This window comes from Dicentrarchus labrax, unplaced genomic scaffold, assembly GCF_905237075.1.
Source record: "Dicentrarchus labrax unplaced genomic scaffold, dlabrax2021, whole genome shotgun sequence".
Classification (NCBI taxonomy): Eukaryota; Metazoa; Chordata; class Actinopteri; family Moronidae; genus Dicentrarchus; species Dicentrarchus labrax.
In genome coordinates this window covers 19477876-19499919 of record NW_026136707.1, presented here as the reverse complement: position 1 = coordinate 19499919, position 22044 = coordinate 19477876, and the positions used below count along the sequence as shown (strand labels likewise).

At 40.9% G+C, this 22044-nt stretch overlaps 1 protein-coding gene across 8 annotated transcripts in view; it reads right to left on the bottom strand.

Moving 5' to 3' along the window:
* Positions 1-20912, bottom strand: part of trak1a (trafficking protein, kinesin binding 1a) — a 36139-nt gene extending 15227 nt beyond the window's left edge. For 2 of the 8 annotated variants that reach the window (XR_007885420.1, XM_051406484.1), the window contains exons 1-3: positions 15504-15729; positions 12170-12364; positions 106-182 (exon numbers count right to left, since the gene is read on the bottom strand). Coding sequence is in view for 7 of the 8 variants with exons in the window: in XM_051406484.1 (XP_051262444.1) it covers positions 106-182; positions 12170-12364; positions 15504-15507 (276 nt within the window). In the remaining variant the exon portion in view is untranslated. The other 6 variants (XM_051406483.1, XM_051406477.1, XM_051406479.1 and 3 more) reach the window with 6 other exon arrangements.
* Between the last annotated feature and the right edge of the window lie 1132 nt (positions 20913-22044).

Here is a 22044-nt window from a genome sequence, read left to right as displayed (position 1 = left end):
TAACCTGACTTTAAACTATCAGACCACATAATAACATGACCAAAGCGCCTCACAGTCTGCATATACTGTAGTCCTTTATGTTTTGATCTTTTACGATGATCTTACCTCTTCCAGTAGTCGAGTGACAGCATCAATGTCACTGTAGGTCTTCGTCATCTGGCCCACCCTGTCAGCACAAAGTACTGCAAAGACACAAAGACAGAAAAAAAGTCTTTAAGTCTCAAGAGAATATTCCCAAACACAAACTTCTGTGAGTTTTTGACTGTAGGTGGAAGAGAATATGTTGCTATGAGCTCTCGTAACTTAGGATAAAATGTCTGCAATTTGTAATGTCTGTAGACAGCTAAATTCAGGAGATAGATGTCAGTTATGGTTTGAGACAGCATGAATAATTGTTACACATCATATAAGATGACTCAACTCAAGATTATATAAGATTTTCAGTGTTTCTAACACACAGCACTGCTACATGTTAGATTTCATATTGAAGTTAAAAATACAAAAACAGGACCTCCCCTCTTTCTCCTTCTATGCCCTTTCTTTTCCACCGTGTTCTTGTTCTCATCTCATGAATCATATTATATTCCTAAGAAGTACACACCCACATACTACATACACTACACCTCTATACAGACCCACCTATTCACCTATTCATCAACCTATATGTCTAGTGATTCAGAAAAGATAAGTAACTCTATTCTGGACATAATATGAGGGGTCACACCCCAGCACTGCTATTTCAGCTGAATGAGCACGTTCATTATAAACTCCTTCTGTCCTCATACAAAGCTCTGACTTCAATTACTCAGCCTCCAGTCCAGACTGGAATTATTATTCACCTCAAAGGGCAAAATTCAAACAGGGTCTTGTTGGCAGAATACATGATATGCAACTGCATAACCCTGTGTCAGGGGCAAAACACCCATATAAAGGGCATTCTGATTAAAACACTGCTCTCTTCTCTGCTCCTTCAGAGTTACTGGTTTCCAACATTGATTTTTATTGTGGTTGTTGGTTTGTTGCCCAGTTTGTTTGAGTTTGTGTGAAGGTAGATAAAATGACTTGGTGTGGATATGACAGGATGAGGATGCTTATTTTTGAATGGCCTTGTTAGTCACTTTTAACACTGAGTTGGAGAGAGACGGTGTGTGATTTTACACTGTCTGGAGGTGTAATGCCAGGGGACACACTGAGATAATATGATGCACACGATTACAACATAGAACAATTTAACTATTTCAACTTCCACAGAAATAATAATATATTCCAGTCTAGAAGGACAGATTTCATATGAAGCATGTGCACAGCAGTGCTAACTCAGAGGCCTCCCAGAATGCAAAACAGAGCTGGCCAATGCAAACATTATATTTTCATATCCTCATACGTCACAGGCAGCGTGTGGCTGCTGGAAACACAGACACAAGGCCTCAGCTGGCTGTGCTTTAGTTAGAGATACGTCCCATCATTACCATCCATTATTGAACAAGTTGCTCTTTTCTCTTTCAAGGTTGAATGAGTGTGCATGACACTGAGCAGCTTCACAGGGGCATTTTGTTTGATTAAATAAGGGCACCTTAACATGTTTGTCATTCATTTGGTCCAGGATGTGAACCTCTATGAACCCATCACAGGTCAGACAACTGTTCACCATCTTAATTGAGTATGTTCACATTCCAACATTTGCTAAAAAAAATGTTATAGTACAAATTTAAATGTTGATTATTATTATTTATTTGTTTAAAAAACAAATAAACAATATGAAACCCACACACACACACACACACACACACACACACACACCATGATAACCAGGTAACACACATATGTGTACGTGCTCACACACACACACACACACACACACACACACACACACACACACACACACACACACACACACACACACACACACACACACACACACACACACACACACACACACACCATGATAACCAGGTAACACACATATGTGTACGTGCTCAGACACACACACACACACACACACACACACACACACACACACACACACACACACACACACACACACATAATGCATTGCTTGTATCTTTTGGCTACCTAGCCAACAAAGAGATTGTACACTTGATAGCAAAAGGTGCCGCTTGTTTACCTGTCATACTTGTATGTGTTCTTTCCATTAAGGAGGAGCATGCTGGTTTATTTCCATGGCAATACTCCACCCAAGTTGGATCAATAACTGGGTGAAGCTAAAACTGAGTAATGCAAGCTTATAGGCCTATAGCAATACACCGCCTCGATAACGACAGCAGACACCTTCACTTCTACCTGTGGCTGTGTAAAGACGGTATCCAGGCTAAGAAGGAAGCAGAGTTGCTGAGACACGAACGTGGTTGAATAGAAACAACAACATGGCTGTGATCCTAGGCAAACAACTACTTATCTCTTGCACCAATAAAAAAATACAACAATTCTGTACAATTAGGCAATGTAATTATTGACTATAAATATATTATGACTTCCTGCTCTTTCAGTGAGATCAGCAGATGAGGTAAATGTAACACTCTCTTACTGATTAACTTTATTAATCCATTTTGGTGAAGACACAGGTCAGAGAAGGCAACTATAACCTGGATTGCGTAATAGGAAGTGTAACTTAATATTGGAAGGTGATAGAGATGTTTTCTTGGTGTTTTATACGGTGAGCAGGTAACTGAAGACAGACGCACTCGCTTGCGCTCTCTCTCCCTCACAACAGGCGTAATGTTAAACAACTATATGGGTTCTACCTTAGTGGATAACTTTGGTCCCTCAGAGTCATTAAAACTCAGTAAGAACCTATTAGCAGACTCCTGGCTTTAGGTCTGGCTCTATCAGCCCATGTGTTGCTACTGGGCAACAGACAACACACAGGTTCAAGAACAACAAACAAACACCAAGACAACAGACAGAAAGGAGTCTTGTTATTCAAATAACTACCCCCGATCCCAGGCTGCGTGGAGCTGTTAAAATGTCATGTAATGCGAGTGTGTTAAGTACGATTTCCTTATTGGACCTGGGCTGATAATAATCTGAATTGCCACAATAAAAACATGTGTGTGCCAGTGTCTCATGCACTGTCCGAAATGCTTCACACAGGATCAAAGTGAAAGCAGAATTTCTCTCCTTTCATGCATATTTTGTAATAAACCCTCATTTAGTTACTTTCAGTTGATCAGATCACAGAAGTGTGGTACAGTGCCTTCGATTTATATACATATATCTCACAATGCACATCCTTCTGTGTCATCAACAGCCCCTGTCTCTGTCTTCCAGTTGTCTTTCTAACCATGTCTGTGAAAAATTCAGTCTGAATATTAAACCTTGAAATAAATCCCAGACTAAACACAAGCTCAAAACCTAAGTATCAAATAAGATATCAAAGAGTTTGTGCAATTTCTGTAACAAACATACTGTGGCATGCTGGTATAAAGCTGGGATAAAGAGCCAAGCCCATATTTGAACATGTCAAATCAGCAGGTAGATGAACCATGCTGTGCTGAGAGATATCTGCAGGATAACACCACAGCCCACAGGAGACAAGTTACCCTTTTAAATGTCACACTAATATCCAATAATCCCTTTTGAAATCCACATAGCTGAAGAACAAATGAATTAAGACAGAACAAAGGTCCGATACGCTGAGCAAGCTAGCGCGCAGACTAGCCAGGACCAAGAAGAAGAGCACACGATGAGACCACAGACTACCTTCACACAAAACTTGTTGCTCTTCATCCATCTCTTCTTCATCCTCCTGCTCTATGCTTCCATGACTGGGAAGACAGACATACTCCTCTTCCTCCTCTTCTTCTTCCTCCTCCAGCTGCGTGCTTTCACGACTGGGTAGACCAACATATTCCTCATCCTCCTCTGTCTGGTTGGAGGACTCCAGCTCGGTCTCGGTGCCAGCGGCTGTGAGCAGTGCCATCCTCCACTCTGGCAGTAAAGCTAACCACTAAACCACAAAGCCTGCCGGTGCAACGCCATGGCTCCTACCTGTGCTGTGTGCATTTGTGGGTGTGTGTGTGTATTTTAAACTATGAATCAATACTTATTCTGTGTGAGCCTAGATGTGAAAGTACACATCTGACATAATGTTTGCTCCAAAGAGGACAGTAGGAGTGTAAGGTATGTCTCCCTCTCATTGTACATGACTGAGTACGAAATAATGTCTGCCGTGTGAGTTTCTAAAAGTCTGTGTATCACTTGTGCCCCGTGGTAGCTCTGTGAGACAGCCAGATAACCTGACTCCTCCCAGTCTCCCCTGTGACTGGTCACTGAATGGCCTACTCTACTTTACCACAGACAGGGGGAGTGGACACACACACACACACACACACACACACACACACACACACACACAGAGACACATATAAACGAGGGTGTCCATTAGCTATTTAAGGTCATAAAACTAGGTTAAAATAGATTTAATACAACAGATGAGAGCATTTAAAATAATCTGTATCCTTTATCCCTGTGATCCAAAACCTCAACCCATTTAAACTTTTTCCATTTAAAGGGTTGAGATGGTTCAGCCTGGCACCAACTGGAGCAAATCAGAGCTGTGAGAGATACCAGTTTTTCATGTATGCTTCAGATCCAATGAAAGCAAGTCATTTTACAACCCCCCTCAAGTGAGAGTAACTTGGTACAGTCCTGTTCAGCCTCTATGGTGACAATAGGGCAGAGCGAACAATAACAGACCTGCACCTGTTTCCAGGGTGGGGCCAGTCACTGTGAAACTTTCATACAGTAGGTAACTGTTTTTACACATATTTAACCTGGTCAGGTGAGACTCATGGGATAGCAAGTTTAATGTGGTGGCAAACAGTCACATGAATACTCAAAGAGAGCTTCAAGAATAGACGGTTAAGCATTTACCGCTCTTCAATCACCCTTAACAAGAATATAATGTGAAGCAGAAGATAAATAATGTTCACATCATTTTTAATATAAAATGTTTTACTTGCTATTCCAATACTTATATTTTATACAAATAACAAGTATAATTGCATGTTATTTAATTATAACAAGAGCATGTCTGGAGAGACATAGGTGAAAGTGATCCAACCTATGATGTTACAGAGACAGTACACTGTCACATCTTTCTACAGCTACAACCATATGAACTGAGTGTGCACCCGGTGCTCTTTATGAACTGCATGGACAAGATTCAACATTCCTGGATGTTGGAAAAAAGACAGGTCAGAGTCCTGTACTGGTTGAAAAATGACTAAAATAAAAGTGGAGTGAACTGAACTTCATGTGAACTGAAGTGAGAAGAAAATTGACATTTCTTTGTCAAGCAACTGGGAATAGATCTTCAAATAAAAAATATTTTAAAAATAAATAAAAACTTCTGCTCTGAAAACTGGCACAAAAGACAGTTAGTATCAACCTCAAATACAAGAACAGAGAGAACTGGGTCAAGCTGATCGGACTGTGCAGCGTGTTCTGTCTGGGTTTCTGGAAAATCGACACAAAAGTCCAATGCCAAACTTAAACCATTAGTGGAGTCTTTCTAAAAGTTTAATTAATACCGACTCATGTCCACTTTAGTTAACCATTCAATGTATACACTTTATCACATCATTCAAATGTTTCAGCTAAGGCTGACTGGTTAAGCATCAACAGAAGCTCTACTGATAGTCAGTTCACTCAAAAACAACCATATACATTTTAATAATCCGTTCCTATGAAAATATGAATGGTATAGCTGCTTTGGTGGTATAGTGAAAAATACATATATAGTGACCATTTTTAAAAACCATTTACCATTACATGCCCTAATACTTTCCAGACTTTTCTTTTCCACATTCATAAAGACAAGTCGAGTATAACTGTATATACTGCACTGTATCTCAATGTCACATGACTATTTGAGTTGAGCTAGTACGACCTGTAAGACCCGATCCTTCATAAATGAATATGGGCCACATCAAAGCTGCCCAATTTTCTGCTCATTAGTCACTGCTCAAGTGTTATAATTACTGTAATTGGTCTAGAAAACTGATGCCAGCTCAGGAGCGTCCTGCATGCTTGAGTAACTCCACTCAATGGTCCTTAGGATGCAATGCTGCAGGCAACAAAGGAGTCGTGGACAAACACCACTTAGTGCTTCTTTCTCTCTCTCCCATTGCTTTTCTGGTCACATTCACTCCACTTGTTCTTCCGTTTTTCCTTTCATACACCCTTCCGTCTTCCCTGTTGGTATGCTTTATACAGTAGTTTTAAAGAAAATTACTAAATTGGACAATGAATTTATACAAACAACATGTTAGACAGTTACATGCATAACACTGTTGCAATCAAGAAATCCACGTAGCTAAAATTGACTATGGCTCTAGGCTTCACATCTCTCTACTTGCGTCCTTCAAGCCTCTTGGATTTCCTACTCACAATTTTCTTCGGCACATAAACGGTAGCAACATTACCAACAGAGCAGAAACAGCCAGGGAACTACTATCTGTCTTGCTGCTGACCGACAGAGTCTCTGAAATACAGCAGCAGAGTAAAGTTAACAAAGCTTCCACAATGAAATAATTCTCCAAGTGATGAATGTGGACTTATTTCACACTAACAATATACAGGTGAGACAATTACCTATACAGACTTCAATAACCCTTGTTTGCAGTGGGCTCTAACGGTTTCCCAAATCACTTGCTGACACAAAAATGTTTTGTGTCCCAGCTCACATTTTGTTTCCTTTAATTATGCCTCCACTCTGTCACACCCCCACTGGAAGAATGTTTGCCCTCTTTCTCAGACCCAACCTTCTGTCCTGGTTGCCCTCCACTGTCCAGCCATTTGTTTTGAAGGCTTCTAAAAAGTGCCAAAGAATATTTGGCAGGCTGCTATCAACAGGGTTGGCTTACAGCAGGATGCAAATCATTGGGCTAAATATAAGCCAACCTACTTCCACCTCCCTCCTCTTGCATATCTCAGAATAACACCAAACCAGCTGCTTTCTATTTCTGCCTCTACACTCCAACAGAAGATTTATCAAAGGAACCGCACGTCCCCTCTCATTTGGATATTTGATCATTTCAGCATCAAGCGCAGTCATAAAATCTATTGTCAGAGTCTAGCAGGAAATCAAACCTGGGTTAGCTGCCAAGGCTAAATAATAATGCAGACGTTCAAGTGGCACAGCTCACACTGAGGAGATGCTGAGCTGTCTCAAAACTGTTATGTAAGAATTTCTACAGAGAATCCCTGAAACACGTGCACAGCATAGTGCACATAACACTTACAGTAATAGACTGTATTCTCTTCCTTAATGCACCCAACCTTCACATCACATCACATCACATCGGTTCAGTTTTTACCAAAATATAATATTATCAGATTCACAAAAAAAGCTTTGCCTTACAAAACAAGAGAGGAGAGAGACAGACAGACAGACAGTGGTAGACAGATGCACACAGAGAGGAGGGAGGAAGAGCCAGAGGCGGTGCCAATAGGCTGGTAATAAACCAACCACTGCTATAACCTGCTGTTAGTCACACATCACATGATCAAGCACCATCAGTCCTCCACATGTCTTAGGTGTGTGTGTGTGTGTGTGTGTGTGTGTGTGTGTGTGTGTGTGTGTGTGTGTGTGTGTGTGTATATATATAATCTATATCCACACAGGTTACATACTGTGGCTACCGCAAGACAATACAACAAGATGTCATAAGAAACAGGGGTATACTACATAAGTGCAAATCACTGCACCAAATCCCCCAATAATCTGACATTTTACAGCTTTGCGGCAATCTTTTCATTATATGTATCTGTTCCTTATTACTTGCTGTGTTTTCTTACATAATATTGTTGTTTTCTTGTTTTGTTTTAACCAGTCCCAAATCGTAATAAAAATAGAAAATCAGTCTCTTGACAAACCTAGCTTCCTTTCACTCACACACTTTGTCACCTAGACAATCTACCAGCTGATTATATCTTTATTACATACCTCTTCTCACAATAAACCGTTTCTACCACCTGTGTCTCTCCAGGTCAGCTGGTATCGCCCTCTTTTGCAGCACTCTTACACCCACAGCTCGTCATATAAGCTACTCCCTGGCCCTATTTTAGAAGCCACACTGACTCAGCTGCCACAGTGCACCTGTTACGACACCTACTGTACCCAGCAGCCACTGTAGCTATACAGCTTTAATTCTGCTGTGTTTGTCCTTACTGTTACATCTGCCTTCGTATTTCTTTGGTGTTGTGAAAGCCAGTCCAGGTCACATTCACTGGGTTGTGGAAACGAGCAGAAAGAAAACTGTTTAAGCTGACTCCACTAGGGGTTTAGTTGAAAGACAATAAAAGGTATTTTAAATCTTTCTGGAAGTTTATTACCTTATAGTCCACTTTTTCCATTATGTTGAGAAATGTCTACCTAGTCACGAACCTTGTTTAATACTGACCAATCCGGCTTAATCCTGCCACTACCTCTCTTGCTTTTAACCTCAGAGTGTGTGTCAGCAGAGGACACGTTATAAAACCTGGCCATTGGTTACCAAACAACGTTACAACACAGACGCATGGCATTATCGAAGCACCTCTTATATTTCTGAAACCCTGAAACAGAATTAATGGTGGATAGTACTTGTTGGTAGGTAGTGTGGAATGTAATCCACTGTGTACCTGGCAGCTCACTTGTGTCAGTATTGTTTCTAGACAGCATGAGTCTTCTTTTGGTACTCAGTGCATTTTACAGTATACCACTGTACTATATATATAAAAAAAACAACTTCTACAAAGACATCAGTGCCCTTAGTATATAGCAGTAGTAGATGTCACTGCATCAGCAGACTGTTGGCTTACCATCAGTACACTCTTCATAGTACCAGTCCAGCTCGTAGTAGTCTGCCTTGAGAAACCTCTGGCCTCTGGTATGGCCTCGTCTCTTCATCCTCACTACTCTGACAGATAGCTGTACTGTTTCCAACGTCCTAGCATGCTTAGAGACAAACTAGTTACTGATAGTGTCCGTTGGTCAGTCAGTCAGTCAGTGTCCAGTTCTGCTATTCCAGCATGCTGAGCAGTTACCGGCTGGCACACGGCCCTTATTGGTGACAGTCTGCTTGTTCTCATCATATGTCCTTTCTGTGCCACACTCATTAGCAGCAAACTGTCAGCGTATTATGCTCCATATTTTTTGTGGTGCTGGTGCCATTTCTGCCTGTCATCCCACCAAACCGTTACTTGCGTCATCAGTTGTCAGCAGAAAAAAAAAACATTTTGTCATTTTATTGTTCTTTTCTACATCATTAATTCTTCACCGTTTCAGCACGTGTCAGTTGGAATCTGTCGTCATCTGTCAATCTGTGCCGTCTCTCTGTCTGTCCATCAGTTCTCCTCAGTCACTCCAAAGCTTCAGCAAATGTGCCAGATTCTATCCTCTCATGTCTCCGTCCATTCATAGCTTCCTGTCAGTTTATCTTCCTGTGCTGCAGTCAGTTTGTCCTCTGGCCGAGTCTTTCTGAGGTCATATTACAACCACTGTCTTCTCTTGTGTAGCATTCCTTGCTCAGTGACAGTTCTAGCTCTACACATGGACCACCGCATCTCCAACAATGACTCAATAAACACAGAGATACAGAGAGTGAGAGAGAGCCAGCAGCAGCAGTCACGAGTTTTGCAGCAGAAATGATGATAATCATGACACAGTGGGGTGGGTGGGGTTAGAGGATGCCTACAGCCAATCAGAGGGAGCAGTGTCACAAGCTGGCTCCCGCCCTCCATTCGTATGTAAGCATCTCCCCCCCTCCTCTCCTCTACTTTGTCCTTCTGTGTGGTTTCTATAGTAACAGGCTCAGACTCCAAGGCCCGAGGCTGAGCAGCATGTAAAAGCAGTTAGCAGGAAAGCAGTGCAGTGTTGGCAGAGGTGACGTGGCTAACCCAAAATGAATGAACACAATGGGGGTTCAGGGATTGGACATTTTAGCTGGGGAGTGATGAAATGGGCACATGCAGAGTGCATGAGAGACTGGAGCTATGATGTGTCATCAGGGCAAAAGCATAATGCTGAATACGGCCCATTTCAATCACAATAGGAGCAACATTCAATGTCAACCAGCTTGAGAGCGCTAACAGAGACTGCTATGATGCATAATATGGAAAGATTAAGTATAGTTCAATACCATCTAATACTTGCAGAGTGAAGCTAACACAAGACCAAGTGTCAAAAATGACACTGAGAGCACTGATGTGTAAAAATTCCTGCTAATGAAGTAACTTCCACATAATGTGAATGCTAACTACCCAGAGGGGTCACATAACTGTTCTAGATTTTACTTGTGTAATGCAGTGAGGTTGCATCATCAGGAGATTCAGTTACATTTCATCATCATATACTATATGGAGGAAAGGACGTATCACATAAGTATATAATAATCACATATTTTACATATGTGAGAGATGTGGGTGTGACGTCAACATAATATCAAGTAGCCCTCTTGGTCAGTTGCCTCCATGTCATCACCTCCTCAAAAATGTCCTCATGCAGCAGGTTACATGAGCCTTTAATTCACAGGGATCTTAAACATTTAAACCACTGTGAGCTCCAGGTCAAGAATAAGCAGGACAAGTGCATAAATAACATCATATATCTGCTGTATATGGCTTTTTAAAGATGATTAGCATGAAGTATTTTACCAGTGAAACACAGCTTTATAAGTAGGATGAAATGACCTATCCCTCCTCATTCCTGGCCCTCAGGGTGTACCCGGCCATCTGTTTGAGGCAATAATGAGGAGCAACATGCCTCTAGTTGGGATCAGGATAAATTGGAAAACAATGTGTGGAGAACACAGTTAATAATAAAATAATGATAACAATCATAATAATAATAATATTAATAATAATAATGCACAAAAGCAAAGATGAATATTGAGCAAAACGCGCCTTGCAGAATGTCTCGTACTGTTTCTTATGTAACATGACCTTGTCATTGCCTCTTAGCCTGGCTGGCTATAATGAATGTCAAGGCCAAAGTGACCGTGTTGGCATGGGGCATAAAGGTGAACTTACAGTTCCTGGTTAAGCCTATTTATAAGACACTGGTCTATTTTTAAGGGTTGTTTTTACCCTGAGTCACAGTTCAAGCAGACATGAATTAGAACTGAATTATTGATGGTAAAAAAAACACTTTACGTTCCCTTGCTTTGCCGTGTGCAGTGTTTGCACGTGTTTTATGTGAGCCTGTGTGTGTTTATTAATTGAGTAAGTGTGTGTGTGTGTGTGTGTGGTCTACAGCCAACACCAGGGCAGCTTTAGTTTGATAAGACAAGAGCCTACACGTGCATGAATACACAACAGAGGGCTGAGTACAAGAGAAAGCAAAGCATAGACCAACAGAGAGTGAGAATGTGACCCATCAGGCATCAGGTATGTTTGTTGTGGAAACCATGGCCAGCTGTCGCGCCCACACTCTGATGAGCAGATGGCCATCTCTCTCTCTCTCTCTCTCTCTCTCTCTCTCTCTCTCTCTCTCTCTCTCTCTCTCTCTCTCTCTCTCTCTCTCTCTCTCTCTCTCTCTCTCTCTCTCTCTCTCTCTCTCTCTCTCTCTCTCTCTCTCTCTCTCTCTCTCTCTCTCTCAAGGTCAGTATAAATCTTTAATCTCTCACCTCTCAATCTTAAATGCATTCTCACTCTCCAATAACAGTTTCATGAAAGTTTGTCCCTAGTGTTTGACATATATTTGGCGTCTTTCTGGAACATATTGATACATAAACACCTGTATGTAAGGGTAATGGTTTACAACCTTTTTCCTTCAGGGACCCATTTCCTATCATTGAGTAAATTGACAATTTACTTTATATTTCTTCACAGAAGTTAACTGAATGCTGATATATAGGCCTACTGTATATATTTGTACTGTGTATGTTTTCTAGCATACCTTAAAATCAAGAAGGCCTTGCAACCCCCCATTAAGGTTTTGGCGACCCAACCCCCAGGTTGACAACCACTGTGTTAGGTCATTGTCTGATATGGGATCACAAACCACTTAAATCTTCAGATTTGTACATTGACAGAATCACGTTTTTGTATAAGAACGTCAAATTCTAACTTCAATAAGCAACATCATCATCACCATTTCGCATTGAGACGAAATATAGCATTTCTACACTAAATCATCTAAAGTAACAGTATATGATCCACTTACAGAAGTACTTGAGGGTCTCCTCTATCTGTTCAGTAGTCAGGTCGAGGGCAGAGTCGGGGGCCACCAGTGGCGTGTGCAGCCAATCATCTTGCTCGTAGCCGAAGATGGTGTCGGCCCTCAGCTTGTAGACTGGCAGCTGTTCCTCCAATAAACTGATAATCTCAAGTTCTGGCAAATCAGTACTGTTACACACATCTGTACGGAAAGAAAGACAGGAAATATGTTTTTTTTAAGTCATAATAAGCTGGCATTTCCTATAAGCAGTTAACAAAGGTGATCATTGTCTTTAGCAGGAATAGAGCTTTATGATAGACACTGTGTCAAAATGTTATCTCTGGTCATTTGTAAGAATTTAGGACCTCTCCTTCCATCCAAACAAGACATTTCAGCAAGCTATCAGAACTAAAAGTATATGATGCCCTCTAGTGGAAAATTGAGGAACTAACCCTTCCATCTACTGTGGAGCACTAAAAAATTGAGACCAACTGAAGGTCAGGTTCATTTGTGTCAGTTTGCATCCTCAGTTTAATTAATCAAATGCTGGCTTTGATTGGGGCTGTACAGTTCAGTTGTTAGCTTGTGATAACTGTAAACAGAATCCCATGTGTTGTGCTACAACCTTATCTGTTACTGGCTGCAGGAATGCATTCCTAGCCAGTCCATATAATTGAGACCCATAAGATAGTGATGCAACACGTATTTGTCTCCTTTTGTGTATATATCAGGAGGGTTTTATTATGTTATATTCCACTGTATTTACTTCTCTAATATCTGTGTAGCCAGCTGGTAGAAGATGTGGTTATCTCAAAGGAACTTCAGAACAGCAGTGGCGACTGGTCTATTGTCTATGAAGAGACATATGAAGTTAACAAGGATAGACACTTCAGGAATTGTTCTTTTAAAAGTCTTCAAATACCACTACAGTGAAAATGTACTATTTACAGTAATCAAACAAACAGCTTCAGCTTTTATTTACACTCTATGGGAAGAGACATCAAAAGCAGTTGTCTTTGAAATGGCAGTTAAACCAGCAGACGAAGTCTCTGTATGTAACAAAGTCAACAGCAGCCTTCTACTGAAAAGCAGTGAGTCAGCCAGAGAGCCACATTTGTGTGCTGCTGTGGAAAAACCAAATAATCTTACCTAAGCTTTCAGCTATGTGCCTCCCTGTTCTCACATCAGTTTAGTGTGCTATTAAAAGGGGTCATCCGTTTAGGACTCCATTAGCGTGCACAGTCTCTGTGTTCACACACAGAGTTGATGTTTTAGTCACTTTTTCTTTTACAGAAATGTCGAACTGAGAAGCTCTTAGATAGCCGGAATTAGCATAGAATGGGAATTAACACATAGTAAAAGATAAAGTCCTTTGTTTCTCCATCTCCCTCTATTTCTGGCTCTGTCACTCCCTCTGTCTGTCAGCCTGTCTACATGTATGTCTCTCTAACAATGCTGTCTCTCACAGCTTGCTAATTCAGACTGAATGACTGACTGTGCTGAAAAAGGGAAACACACAGACACACACAGCAGCAGCTGGGAAATCATTCAGCTAGCACAGCCAATAAGGTTTCAACACAGAAGTAAGTGCTGAATTGCAATTCTGACCAATGCCATTATAAAAAGGATATTTTACAGTAATTTAGGTTTTTACTAATTCGTTCCACCTTAGAATAGTGCGATTCTCAGATAAAACACATGGAATCTATTGTGCCTTAAACAACATTTAAATGTTAAATCCCAAACCATCACCCCTGAAACTAAATCCATATCATTATCAATTAGTGTAAATAAGTGTTCCTGTGAGCCAGGAGCCATACACAGTTAATGGACACTTACATTATCTGGTCAGAATCACAAGATTTGTCCTCTGTACTGAAATATAACCAATGCACTTCAGCTCCTAAAATGAGTGTCGATAGGACATGGATGATGATAATAATAGCACAAACCCTTCCATGCTGTGTGTGCTGATAAAAGGTCAATGGAAACAGCAACGTGTGTGTATGTGTGTGTTCATGTTGTATCTGGTAAAACAAAAGTGATTTTTACATTAAAAAAAATGATAGAAAAAATAGTCAAATAAATAGAGGCATAATTCCTATTATTTCCCCCAGTTATTAAACAGAAACAGTCACTAAAAAAGTTAACCAGGACTGTCCAAAGTACAAAGTAAACAGTGGTGTTGTTGTCTTCTGTTCTCTATTGCTGTCCTCTTTTTTTCCTTTGACAGAAACCAACAGTAATGGGAAACGCAAGGACTACTTTACATCTAGCACTCTTAATACTGAATTAAAAGACCACCATGTAGGAACTAATTAAAGTTTCACCTTGAGGTGCAGATTTGGGATCAATGGACAGAGATGAAATGTGACTAGGAGAAGTTCAAGTTCAAGTCCAACATTCAAATGTAAATATAGATTGCTGGCACACAGAACACAACCTGCGGGGTCACAGCAACATTAGCAGCAGCTACTAGCCACCAGAGCAAGAAAGTTCAAGTTCACATGTAAGAATAGGCCACTCTCACACCATCAGACTGAGCAATAAACACACCGAAATGTGCAAAAGACACAGAGTCAGAAAGGCAGAAAGTGTCTAAATCATTATGAGATCATTCTGTAGAGACAGACTAATGGAAAATTACACCGAACCAAAAACTTGTAGAATTTGGTCATACTACGGTAAAGCAATAAAGTCAACAATAAAGATCAAGCAGAATTACCAGCATTAAAACAAAACTTGCTAAGTGCCAGTTGAAGTACCAAGACAGCACATATAATATAACCAAGAGTAGTATCACTGGACACAGACCCAAAATTAGGTCACCAAGGGGAAGAAGGGTATACAAACACATGTGCTGGATTCAAACCCAGCTGGTGGTTGGTGTGGATAACATTTCAGAAATGTTGCTTAACAGAATGCAAAAAATCCAAATGCAAAGCTCTATCCAACAGGGAGTAGCCTCCTGTAAGCTATCACTGTAAAGTAGTGCAACTTGTAGCAAAGTGATAGTAAAAGAGCCAAGTTGACCTTTCAATGATACATTTCATTCTAAACTTTTAACCTTTAAAACCAACTTCAACAGACATGGGCTTGGAAATACAAATAGTTAACGTGTAAAGGCAAATTCTTGAACAAAGCAAGTCCAAAAAGGGAGAAAACAGCTGACTGACTCACAGAAAGACAGGATGACAGAGTGAAAGAAAAACAAACAAGTAAGATAGCGAGATAGAGGCAGCGAGAGACACGCGACCCAGATGTTAGTCAGACTCGTCATGAACTTGACTACAGTCCGGCTGAAACAGGCAGAAAAACATGCCGTGCACAGTGTACTCACTCATGGTGCCTGAAGCCCGACAACCACCAACTCTCCTGCCCTCTAATCACATTTTCCACCGGAGCAGGAGAGGGCAAGGTCGCAAGAAATCACACAGGGAGGAGAGAGAGAGAGAGAGAGAGACAGAGAGAGAGAAAGAGCGTTGGGAGGGGAAGAGACAGGAAGAACAAGAGAGAGGGTGCAAAAAGTTTTAGAGGACGGCACTGGGTGTAAGAGACAGACAGAAAGGAGACGAGGGAGGAGTGAAGAGGAGAAGAGACCCGAGCCAAACGGGTTCGTCATGCCTGACATGCCAATGACGATATCCACATGGACCGCCCCTAGCTCCCCCCCAACACTCTCTCTCTTCCTCACACTGACAGCAGACAAACCCAGCTGTCTTCCTACGAGCTGTACTAACTAAACACACTCTTCCTATCCTGCTTCACTATACACACACTGTGGTCAACAGCAGGCCTGAAGCTGTTCCTACAGCAGACAGTTCTTTTAGATTACTGTAAACTCTCACATAGTGTGACACAGACCTGATGAAATATACTAGAAAAATAAAGAGTAGAACGGTATATAAATGTTAAACATTCGTAACTGCCTGGGCAACAGGTCATGAGGCAGATTTAGCCCAGTTACAGCAGTAATCATGGCTACACAAGTAAAGCTGCAGCAGAAGAACTGCCAAAAACCCACTCAGTGTGTTTCATGTAATCCTACAGAGCCCAGCATCTTTGGCACCTGATATGAGTACTTGTGTAAAACGCCCCTACACTAATCAGTTTATAATTACTAGTTGCTAAATGTCCTGTTAATTTGAGTGGATAAGGTGTTTCACAAGTAGTTTAAACATAAAATGTAGTACAGGGTATGGGATCAGTGGTCAAAGGTCTTACATTAGAAACGTTCAGTCAGTTTTTAGTAATAATTCTGAATGGAATTAGTGCTTGGATTTATGCAACACCACCGGGGACTGGTAAAACCGATCCAGAGAAATTATCTGAGATAACTACGAATTTTACATCATTAATAAGGAACTTGGTGGTTTCCATGGTGAGAGGATATGTGCAATGTGCCCATATCATCTGGAAACAGTTTAGATTTCAATAAATTAAATAATTTATGAAATAAATGATAAAAAAAATCATATTTTGAATAGTTTGAATTCACAACTTTCCGTCTATTTTAGGGAAATAATAGCTGCATGCTGCTTTCTAAACACTCAATGTACCTTTCCTGACAAAAGTCAATAAAAATAATGACCTGCATACTAACACTTAGAACCAATTTTCCCCTTTTGAGCACTTTAACCAATGCTTTTCTCATGGAGCTGCTGCAAAACCCTGTCCAGAATTAGACTGGGTCACAGTTGAAAGCTGCCGCTGGTCACAGAGGGTACGTACATGAAATACACGAGAGTACGTCAACGTGGTCAAATATCACTGGCAGCCTACAAGAGCTGCTGCACCACGGTGTTCAAATGTCACCAACCCCGTAAACTTGGGAGTCTAGTATGTGTGTATGTTGTTCTTCACTCATGTGTTACATAAAAAGAATTACCACTTATCCCAGGGGTCAGAGTGCAGTGACACAAGTCCAGTTTGATTGCAGATGTAAATTTCAACCACAATAATTCAAAAGACCATTATAATGCAAACTGTCAGACCTGACGGCACTGCTGGTCACCACAGCTTAAACACACACACAAGACGTAATGTACATGTGATTTCAGTACTTTATGACTGATGTGTCATGGAGATATGGTCAAGAATTGGTTTTGACAATCAAGAATCAAGCTGGATATAGATCTTGAGCATGCTGACCATTTCACCTCATCAGAGAACCTAAATCAGTTCCACAGGTCACATTTTCTAGCATTGTAAAATACTGTGTAATGTTTTTAGAGCTCCTGTTGCGTAGTATAGACAAATACAAGAGGAAATGATCAAGCAAGGAGGCATGTACATGACAGGACATGTGGCATGGTCCTGTATGGGATATGTAAACATGCAATGTCACATGCCAACAACACCCTCTTCCTGAGCCTGACAAATGAGCCAAAGTAACAAAGAGACAACACAAGCAACACTGTGCACTCTTTCGTCAAGTTTGTCTTAGAGAGAGATCGACCTGACTGCATTTGTCCCAAAGTCTTATATTCCGACAATCATTAGATTCAAAGATCATTGAATAATTTCAAGATTATTATGCAGTGCTGCAAAAAAGGTTTATGCAAAGACCAGACTAATGCAGTTCAACCTGTTCCATCAAGTATGCAGCCTCCTTGCAGACTATTCATGTACAACAACACCATCCATGGCAACGCTGTAATTTCACTCAAAACCCTACAAAATGACTACACCCCTCTAATAAAGCTAACACTGACACACGGGAGGCACTGGGTCAACACATCTCATGTTCCTTGGCTCTGTCTCCACTGTGTGTATGTGTGTGATAATGCAAACAGTAAACATGAAGCAGGAACATTACAGCACAATGGATGTTTTTTGCATGCCGTGACTAGAGAAGAGTCAGGGAGCAGAGTCAGCAATTTGGATTCTACTCTGTTTCATCCACTTACATAACTTCACTCAAGTTCTCTGTCCTCCGTCTCCTCTCTGTCTGCCCGTTTGTTCCTGATCTCTCCCTCACCACCAAGCATCCCATAATTTCACAGTTACTCAACTCTTTACATCACTGCTGGCTGGTAACCACAGAGAATTAACCTCACGCCCAGGAACTGCCCCATGGCAACGAGCTGCTCTATTCAGCTCTTTGTGTTCATTCAATCTCTAGACTTAGTGAAATTATACACACACACACACACACACACACACCCACACATAAACTCTCTCTCTCTCTCTCTCTCTCTCTCTCTCTCTCTCTCTCTCTCTCTCTCTCTCTCTCTCTCTCTCTCTCTCTCTCTCTCTGAGGAAGTATTCAGCTAGAGAGTTAGCGAGCGAGACACGATGGACAGAGAAGGATGAGAGACAGAAACAGAAGCGAATAAAGAGGAAAGAAAAAACTTAAAATGTGACAGATTATACATCAAACTTAGTGGAAAGTTACATTTGGTATAATAATCTCATCATGCCAGCAGATGGCAGCGCTGACCTGACCACCTCAACAGTCCTGCCCCCGAATGACTTCAGTGTTGAAGACACATGACAACAGCAGATATTACCACATATCATTTCACCATTTAGCAGAATAGCACTGTTGGTTGTTGCACTCACATGTTGCCAAACTCTTCCTGTTCAGTTTATCAGATTTTTCCACACTGACAAACAGTTTATGCTGTAATACAACACAACACAATAACAAGCACATAAATTGTTATTATAATTGCAAAATGTCACTGACAGCACAGAAAAAAGCTGTAAATATTAAGCCCCAAATTAGCTTTGCAGAGCAACTGTAACTGTCTACATTATACTGCACTCTACCGTGTTCGTTTTACTTTGTCCACTACCTGCTTACCTAAGCATGGTTGAGCAGCATGCATTAGGAGGTGCCATTAATGCACTGATCAAGCACCATAAAGAAAATAGTGCCTCCTCCCAACGCAGGGACATCACAAATCTACACATACACACAACATTCAGTAATAAATTCAAATGTTGAAAATGAAGCTAAAATCAACAAGCCATACTATAGCACTGAAGCCCTGGGGTGTCAGACTTTTCCAAAAGTATTAGTAACCATAGCTGAGTGATGGAGCAAATGCAGAAGTGTATAAAGATGAAGTTCTTATTCCAAGATGCCTCTGAGTGTCTGAAATCAGCGGGACTGTACCAGCTGCAGAAGATGTAAGTTTATAATTCATCTGAGTAAACCTTCACTATGCTAGTGCATACCCCACATGGTTTCCCCCCAGGAGCCCCAGTTTCCTCCAACTGGCATCTCTAAATTTCTGTAATGGATTGTTAATGGTTGCCTATGTGTGTGTGTGTCTGATGGCCTTTCCCGGTTGTAACCTGCCTCTTGAACAATGCATACTGGGGTAGGCTCTAGCCCTGCAGGACCCTATAAGTATAGTGAAACTGAATAGATGGATAGATGAACAGTGTTCAAGATGAGACTACATCAAAAGCTCCAGGTATCTTAATGCCTCTCTTCATGGTGTTTACGGGGTAGAGGATGAAGAGAATCTGGTGATAATATAAGGAACTGAGATCATTGTCAAGGGTGGGAGGGTGTGTGCTATATGGAACTACAGGAAGGCCCTCTTCCTGTTGTTTATGGGTGTAAGAAACTGCCATAGTCTGTTGAACTGACTCTGGTGTTGTACAAGTGCTTGGCCAGCCTTATGGCCATGTTGAAGTGGCTTTTGGCCAGCTCCCTCTCCCCTCTTCTGGGCCCATTCCTTACTGCTCCTCAGGGTCCTAAGCTCATTGTTAAACACTGGCTTAGCACTCTTGCACTTTGTCTTTAGAAGTTTTATCGCAAGAAACTCAAGATGGTGTTGGACTCTTCACTTAGTGAAACGGCCATACAGTCTGAGCTCTGTCCAGCCATAAAACTATGATTCTAAAAGATTTGTCTGTCATCAGTTTTTGTTTCCAGGTTGGGAGAGTCTAGACAGCTGCATGATTAGCACTGCAAAGAAAATAAAAATAAACATTCATTAATCTTTTACGGGTTATAACTAGTTTTTAAAAGCGTCTGTCAGATACTTGGTCTATGTGGGCTCATTCAGACTGTAAAGAGAAAGGAGATGGGCCACAGCACAGCTATATTCTGACCACAACGGACAGGACATTAGTGTCTCTGCTCCCTTGGAGAGAAGGATGAGTGGTGAGAAAAAAGAGAAGGGGAGATGAGTGAAAGAGTCCACTGGGAGCTCTTTCCACAGGCTGGCTTCTATACAGGGCTGAGCCCCCCTGGAGCTGCTTTACTGACAGGATGTGACATTAGAAAAGGGTCACAGTGAGGGACTCACACTCTCACACACCATCTTCCTCAGCCTACAATGTTGTTTCAGCCAGTTCCAAACCCATTAGAGATTGCGTACTGTTATCACTGTAAACTTTTAATTAGGTTCAGTTGGATACATAACTCTATTTTATTGACTCAGATGGACATTTAAAAGGAGAGCATTTGTGACAGTTGAATTATATATTTATGCATCTAGAGCTGATTCAACACTGCCAAATGAATTCCAGTAAGTTTTGTCTACCTATGGTTATAGTGTATGCGCACAACATTACCAGTAATGGTCTCTGCATCTCTGTAGGTAGATGTGAACTCCTGGAGTGCAGCCGGCAACCTCGCTTCACTCACATACTCCTCCTCTCCCTCCTCTTCGCTGACCAGTCGGAGCCATGGGTCGTGGAGCTGAGCCGTGTGTTCGGAAGACCATTTAGGGGGCGGGGCAGAGGAACAGGTGTGGGGAGGTGAAGTCTTCGGGTCCAGCTTGGCGCCGAGTGGTTAGCGATTTAAAACACGACCAGCCATGGACAAAACTTGGAATGGATCAAAACCGAATTAGATCTGTCTTGAGTGCATTATTGGACAGGAGCCGCCAAACTAGTCAGGATACTCATGCACAGGATGGGTGGGAGTAGCAGAACCAGAACCACACACTTGAGGTCATTCACTGCATACCTGAAATAAGATGGGGGAGACAGGAAGAGAAGCCTAATTAGCCTTTTTTCATTAGATGCAAAAAGAAAAATACAGCAAGATTCTAAATATGTTATGATTGTTGTGTTGTGGACATATTTGTTTGGAATATGTGTGTATGTATGTGTGTATATCTACATATGTGTGTATGTATATATATATATATGTGTGTGAGTATAAAAAAAATTGGAAAATGTGTATAACTAAAATGTAATGGATCATAAGCTTGGGTTTATACTTTTATTAGTTTAATATGTGAACAAAATTTAATTGAAACAACCCTCTCTCTTACTCCCGCTAGGGCCAACAGTAGTATTTATAGACATGGTGTCACACTCATCTGCATATTGGCTGACTGGTTAGTAAACACAACACATTCAAGGTGTAGATAATTATAGACATGAATTCAGTGTCTTATCAGTATATTAGGTGTATAATCTTATACAATCTAATACAACAGTCCTGTAATAAATAATATCTTTGAAAGTGTATAATGTTCTATGTTTGTTGACAATATGCTATAAATATGTCAAGTCTACTCATTATTTATGTATTTATAGTCTTGGATTGGACTGCAGTAGACTGAGTGGTGTTTCTGTCAACTAGGGCTGCAATTATTAACCATTATTTTCATTATTGATTAATCTGCCGATCATTCTTTTAATATATTCATTGTTGGTCTATAAAATGTTAAGAAACAGTGTTGGTTCCTGGACCCCAGTTTGAAAACCACTGGACTAATCGATTCATCATTTCGATGAAAATGTCTCTTGACACCTCTCACACACTGACAACCAAAACTGAACATATCACCTTCACAAACATGATTTCATTCATTTATTTGTATTGTACTGTCTTAAGCCCCTTATAAACTCTTAACTCTGTGTATTTTTTTATATAATGGAATAGCAAAAGAGGACGTAAGAAG